Here is a 7,509-nt window from a genome sequence, read left to right as displayed (position 1 = left end):
TTTATACGTTTGCCGTGGTGGTCATCAGAAAAAGGGGGTCTCATCCGTGGCTGTTTGCTTCTTTTCATTGGGCGGGGTTTTAACGTGGCAGGACCCAAACCCAGCGCACGCGAAGTTTTACGCCTTCTCACTTTAGCTCGCTCCCAAACGGGTGTTTGGTTGCTACCCAGAGGATACGTGTATATAAATATCCGGACGTTGTGAGCTGCGATTTCAACCGTACGCACAAGAATCGCTTCTGGCCACTCCCAGGTGAATGGCAGTCAAAAGTTTTCCACTTCTGCGCACGGAACCATCATTGTCATCATTGTCATTTCAATGCCTCGTGGAAATTCGGCATACTGGTACTGGTATTCTTTAATTCCCAACTTTCGTCATTACAATTTGTGTCATTCAATGCCTAGTGGAAATCCGGCATTAGTTTAATTTTTATGCATCTCCTTAAGATTTCATACCATAGAAAACCAAAAAGAGGTAATTTCTTATTTATTTTTATTACAAAGTTTTAAAGCTCAAATTTACAAGTGAAATTGACTAAGTAATTTCCTAAGCCATATTTGTTTCTTTGCCTCATTTACTTTCTTAACTAATTTACATTTTTTATCTTCTGCTATACTTCCAGCCCGCACGCTGAGTTGCTATTGCGAAGGCAGCTGCCCCGATAACAGTATCAATGGTACTTGTGAAACCCGCCCTGGTGGTTCCTGCTTCAGCGCAGTCGAAGAGGTATACGATGAAACTACAGGCACATACGAAGAGGATCGAACATATGGTTGTATGCCGCCAGAAGAGAATGGTGGACTCCTAATGGTGAGTACAGAGTTAACGCTCGCTTTTTCTCTTTTCGCATTTTCATTTGCAAAGTTCAACAATTAACCTCCGTTATTTCTTTTTGTACAGTGCAAAATTGCCACCGTACCCCACCTGCATGGCAAGAATATCGTCTGTTGTGATTCAGCCGACTTCTGTAATCGTAACATCCACCCCGAGTACACACCGAAGAGCACCACCACCCCGCCCGAATTGCCAGTGAGCTCACAATCCATACACTACCTGCTCATGTTGACCTCCCTAACCGTCTTCCTGACGATATTCGTTGTGGTGTTGCTGATATTCTGCGTAATGTATAGACGCCGCGAGAAGCAAGGCAAACAGCCACGTCTCATCAGCTCCATGTGCAACAGTCAAATTTCACCATTATCGCAACTGGTCGGACAAAGCACCGGTTCGGGTTCAGGCTTGCCGCTATTGGTGCAACGCACCATCGCTAAGCAAATACAAATAGTGCACTCCGTTGGCAAAGGACGTTACGGGGAAGTATTTCTAGCCAAATGGCGTGATGAGCGCGTCGCCGTCAAGATTTTCTTCATGACCGAGGAGTCCTCGTGGTTCCGTGAAACCGAAATCTATCAGACGGTGCTCATCCGTCACGAAAACATACTCGGCTTCATAGCTGCGGACATCAAACACATGGGTAGTCACACACAAATGATGCTCATCACCGACTACCACGAGAATGGCAGCCTCCATGATTATCTCGCCACTTCGGTGATTACACCGCAAAAGCTGCAAATCATAGCCTATTCGCTCGCTTCGGGCTTGGCACACTTGCACGACGAGATCGTAGGCACACCCGGCAAACCGGCCATTGCACATCGCGACATCAAGAGCAATAATATACTCGTCAAACGGAATGGCCAATGTGCCATTGCCGATTTTGGTTTGGCCGTCAAATACACCTCGGAAATGGATGAGATACAAATCGCACAAAATTCACGCGTCAGCACGCCACGCTACATGGCACCGGAAATGCTTAATCAGACATTGAATCAACAGCAGTTCGAGGAGTTCAAGCGTGCCGATATGTACTCAGTGGGGCTGGTATTGTGGGAATTGTGCCGCCGTTGCTATACGCAAGTGCCGGGCTCGAATGCGACCACATGCGAGGATTATGCATTGCCCTATCACGATGTGGTGCCTGCCGATCCCACATTCGAAGACATGTACGATGTGGTGTGCCTAAAGTGTTTCAGGCCGCCGGTGCCGTCGCGTTGGCAGGACGATGATGTGCTGGCGACAATGTCCAAAATCATGCAAGAGTGCTGGCATCCGAATCCGACAGTGCGGCTGACGGCACTGCGCGTGAAGAAGACACTCGGACGACTGCAGTAATGGGGCGGAGGAAACAGCGTGAGAGATATCGAGAGTGTAAAAGCGCGTAGCAAAAGCCAAGCAAAAAGACGCGGAAGTTGGGCTGCAAAAGGGAGTAGCGCTTGCGAAGCGAACTTGAAAAGCCGCGACGAAACGCGTGACAGTTTAATTTTTAAGTGATGATTTTAGTTTTACGATTTAGTGCTAAGCGATATTTAAGTTGATCGTAGGTAAACAAAAAACACGGATTCTTCTTATTGCTTCAGTTAAGTTCATAGTAGTGTTAGTGTTTATAGTATGTAGCGGTTTATGTTAAAAACGCTTTGTAAATTTTCCAATAGCATTTTAATGTTTTTTGTTGTACATTTTTGGGTTTGACTGTATTTTGAACTGTGTTTCGTTACTTTTATTTTTTTGTTCTGGTAGAGATGACGCGTAGTTAAAAAATATATATATATATATTAAAATTTGAGGGATAAGGCGGCTTTAATGCACCTAAAAATGCTCTTAAATCTGAGAGTTATGGGAAAACGGCGGAATTAAGGCCCAGTCTTTTGTCTTTCTGATGTCTTTTGGACGCCCTATTTTAATTTGTATCCATATGTTTACAAGTTTTCCTAAGAATAGCTTCTATTTTAAATTCTGGTTTGATTTTCGAAAGCAAATTCTGCATTTATTGTTAAAGAAAATTGTTGCCTTAAGATGGTTGTTAAAGTTGCCTTTCTTCGTTTTACTACAACAAAACGAAAATGTAGTTTATCTTAACTGAGAAAATAAGCATTAACTACGAAACTAATAAATAGTTGTTAGTCAAGTCTTTAGACGCAAAATAATGTGCCAGAAATTAACAAAACAAAAAAGTACTAAAGTTTAAATAACAAATATCTAACCATGTAGGTATGTATGAGCATGTAAAGAGAAGGAAAATATGACATTTAAAAATAATATAGTGCTTACCATTTAAGTTGTTTAGAGAATTTTTCCGCTTAAAAATCGAAACTAAATGCCTTAAAATTTTTTAGTGCGTTGCTTCCAATGGAATACGTAACCAAAGCGCTGCCTTAACACAAAATGCATGACTAAAATAATATTAAATGTAATTATGGAAAATAAAATGAAAATTAGATAAAATAAGAAATAATAAAGTCAATAAATAAAAAGATATATAAATATAAAAAATGAATTTAAAAGAAAATGAAATTAAATAAAAAATGAATTAAATAAAAAATAAAACTTAAAATTAAAATAATAAATTAAGTAAAGATTAATAAAAAAAAACTATATAATAAACAGGGTGCCCAATAAGTGCCACGACTAACTTAAGGAGGAGGTAGGTTAGGACGTGACCTCCCAGATAAAAAAATACCCTTATAGAAGGGTCACCGTTTTTTAAATATCGATATTTTTTTCAAAAAGTTTCTTAATATCTTTAAATTGCATTGCATTTGAATATGGTAAAGCAACTATTCGGAAATACTTTACAGAAAACCTTAACAAATTTTTAATTTTTTGAATAAAAAGGCATCAAAATTTCAAAAATTATTACTCTTCTATAGGGGAATTTTTTTTTCTTATGGTGGAGGTCAACCCCAATCAAATTTCTTTTCAAGAAAAAAAAAATAAAAATATATAAAAATTTAATTTAAAAATAAAATAGAATAAAATAAAAATATGTAAATCAAATAAAAAATTTAAATAAATTCAAAAAATTAATTATGAAAACAAAAAATAAAATAAAATACTAAATTAATAAGTCGATTATGGATAGCAACGCAAGATATTTTAAATAGCAACCAAGGTTTGAATTAAAATAGGCTGCAGAAAGAGTCGAAAAAACAAGTAATTTTTAAGCAAAAAACAAAACCGGCTTCAATTCTCATATAAAAATTAAAGAGCATCGGATCTAAACCAAATTAGTATGAGACCACCTCTGAGGTACCACCTTTCCTAAATAAAAAAGAATTATACAAATCGATCAATGTAGTCCAGAGTTATACGGTAACATATGGAGGATTCACAACGGTGTCGTAAGTGTCGTATTGTTGTATGTTGCAAACTTTAAAAGCATCAATAAATGTTTAGAGAACTTGAAACCACATCCAACTATTTGTTTAACACTGCGAAAATTCAAAATATGACTTTGATGGTACTTTGCGAACCCCCTTAATATATTTTTTAGGCGTTTAAAGTGTACGGCATACAACAATACGACACTTACGACACCGTTGTGAATACCCCAATAGATAAGAAAAAAATATTCGGAAAAACTGATAACCTTCTTTTTAAAGGTCAGTTAAAAATAAATACATTCTCTATTTAAATTTTCGGACCCACAAAAATGCAGTTGCCGGCTTTCAGTTTCCAGTTGCCTCCTGTAATACCAATTCAGCCATTGGCAACGCAACTGAAGTGTTGCCATCCGTAATCTATGCACTACAATACAAACATTCAAAATAAATAAAAAAACAGGATGAAAATGAAATTAATTTACATAAATAAAAAGAAAATAGCAAATAAAATAAAAGAAAATACCAAATGAAATATAATAAAAAAAAATTAAATAATTTTATTAAATAAAAATAAAATAAAAAATGAAATAAAATAAATAGAATAATTTCGAAAGGCTGTCAAAAGAATTCAATAAATCTCCTGATACTTTTGGTTCTTATATTTACATTTCACCGTACCGGAAAAAACTTTCGCCGTACACCCCTAAATCTAAAGAATTTTTGTAAGGCAATTTCGATAAAAATAATTACTATGTTTTTGCCGAAAATAAGTTCGTCTTTTTAATTTTTCGTAATTGCAAAAATACTTCATGTTCAGGGGTGAATAGCGTAATTTTTTTTTGTTTGTAGAGATATTTACCTATACTCGAAAAAGCCTTGAAAGCCATGAAATTTTGCCCGAACTAAAATTTAAAATTTCTATAAATTTTGTTTTTCAAGTTTCCAGTTTTCCTGCTTTTTTGAGCTTAAGTGAATGAGTAGCATTTTTTTTTCTTGAAATCTTTGAACAGTCCAAAGTTAAAGTTTCCAGTGGCGCACATTTTATTGTCAAAGCATTTTTTATACCCGAGCGCACTTGTGCACAAGGGTATTATAACTTTGTTCACATAACGGTTGTTTGTAACAGGCAAAACGAATCGAGATAGATATAGACAAATGTATACATAAATGATCAGAATGAAAAGAGAAATCGATTAAGCGGTGACTGTCTGTCCGTCCGTCCGTCCGTCCGTCCGTCCGTCCGTCCGTCCGTCCGTCCGTCTGTCCGTCTGTGCACACGATAACTCGAGTAAAAATTGAGATATCTTAACGAAACTTGGTACGTGAACTTCTTTTGGGCGTAGGACGGATGGTATTCAAAATGGGCGAAATCGGACAATAACCACGCCTACCTCCCATATAACGGTAATTTTAAAAAATACGAAAACTGCGATATTTTAGTAACTACTGAAGATAATTCACTCAAAATTGATACTTACAATGAGTCTCAGACGGAAAACATGAATATTATAAATTTTTGGAAAATGGGCGTAGCCACGCCCACTTATGGTTACATGTGTATATCTTGGTAACCGCTGCACCAATTTCTTCCAAACTTGGCACAGTTGTTGGCCTTAGTACAGCATACTAAATGGCTGAAAAGTTTAAAAATCGGACAATAACCACGCCTACCTCCCATATAACGGTAATTTTCAGAAAAACGAAAACTGCGATATTTTAGTAACTGCTGAAGATAATTCACTCAAAATTGATATTTGCAATGAGTTTTAGACGAAAAATAAGAAGATTACAAAATTTTGGCAAATGGGCGTAGCCACGCCCACTTATGGTTACATGTGTATATCTTGGTAACCGCTGCACAAATTTCATCCAAACTTGGCACAGTTGTTGGTCCTGGTACAGCATACCAAATGCACTCAGAAAAAAGTCAGCCAAATATATTCCTCTCAACACATGATTTGGTAACTATAAACAAATAATGTAACTATAACCAAATAATGTGTTGAGAAAAACATATTTAGTTGACGTAACTAAACTCTTTTCTCAGTGTGGCCGAAAATTTCTAAAATCGGACAATAACCACGCCCACATCCCATATAACAGTAATTTCGAGAAATGCAAAATCTTCGATAAATCAGTAAATATTGATGCTAATTTATTCAAAATTGATGGTTGCAACAATTCTTTACCAAGAAATACGTTTATGACAAAATTTTGGAAAATGGGCATAGCACCGCCCACTTGTGATCACATATATGTATGTATCTCGCTAAGCGTTCTAGCAATTTGTACCAAGCTCGGTATGGTTATTGTGCTTGCCACATAAAAGCAAGGCGTTGCAAATTATTGAAATCGGACTAAATTACGACCGCTTTTCATATAACGGTATATTTCAGTAATGCTTGAAACTTCAATATTTCGAAATTTAAGGACGCTAATTTACTTAAAATTTATACACCCCGGCTTATCGTGTAGCGGTAGTTTTCGGAAAGGTGGAAAACATATATTTAATAATTGCGCCGGGTATTTAATGTTCGGCTCCGCCCGAACTTAGACTTTCTTACTTGTTTTTTATTCACAAAACCTTGGCAGTGTAGAAATCAACTTGAATGCAAAAAAACAAAGATTTGTAAAGCCCGGCATTAGTTCCTTTTTTTATAACGGCTCACTTTATAACCAAACAGAATATTTTTTTATATTATACTTTTTTAAAACTTGTAAATACATACGTAAAAATAAAATATTATATACAAACATAAATATGTACATACATATGTAATTTATGCATACATTTTGGTGGTCCTTAAAAAGTCAAAATCCTGGGCACCCCTTTATTTTGTTCTACGTACAAATTAAAGACATCCACTAAAATCAAAAAAAAAAATTAAATACATTTTTAGTCTTTTTTTTTTAAATTGCCAAAATTCGACAAAATTTGTATTTTGCTCAGCCATAACTCGGCAAGTTTATGAACTTATATGTATGAATAAATTTCAATAATACTTATGTCAAATTAATCGGATTTCAAGTCAAAACTTTTTTAGACTTCCTGCGATTTAAAAAAATTTAATTATTCAAACGACTAAAAATTAAAAAAATATTAAATATCTGGCTGTCTTTATTTTGTATCTATAACAAAATAAACGGGTGCCACATACAAAATTTACATTTTGATATTTTTAATGGCCACCCTATTATACATATGTACATGCATACTAAATTGTATGTCATTATTATTATTATTATTAATTAATATTGTTTGTTGTTGTATTGTAATAAAGATGCTTTTTGACTACTACACAAAAAAATACATATAAAAAACAAAAATCATATAAAAAATATTAAATAG

At 35.3% G+C, this 7,509-nt stretch overlaps 2 protein-coding genes across 3 annotated transcripts in view; both read left to right on the top strand.

Annotated features, from left to right (window-relative positions):
• LOC118740683 (bone morphogenetic protein receptor type-1B-like) overlaps positions 1–3,011 on the top strand; it is a 740,115-nt gene extending 737,104 nt beyond the window's left edge. For both annotated transcript variants that reach the window (XM_036472318.1, XM_036472319.1), the window contains 2 exons: positions 623–810; positions 901–3,011. In XM_036472318.1, coding sequence (XP_036328211.1) covers positions 623–810; positions 901–2,172 — 1,460 coding nt within the window. In that variant the 3' untranslated portion in view covers positions 2,173–3,011. The remainder of the gene's footprint in view (positions 1–622; positions 811–900) is intronic.
• The window catches only part of LOC118740692 (troponin C-like), a 36,142-nt gene that overhangs the window by 6,477 nt on the left and 22,156 nt on the right, over positions 1–7,509 (top strand). The window lies entirely within an intron of this gene.

This window comes from Rhagoletis pomonella, unplaced genomic scaffold (genome assembly GCF_013731165.1).
Source record: "Rhagoletis pomonella isolate Grant_MI unplaced genomic scaffold, Rhpom_1.0 Rhpom_scaffold_00006, whole genome shotgun sequence".
Lineage (NCBI taxonomy): Eukaryota > Metazoa > Arthropoda > Insecta > Diptera > Tephritidae > Rhagoletis > Rhagoletis pomonella.
The sequence above is the reverse complement of the archived record's forward strand: the minus strand, read 5'-3'. Positions and strand labels throughout refer to the sequence as shown.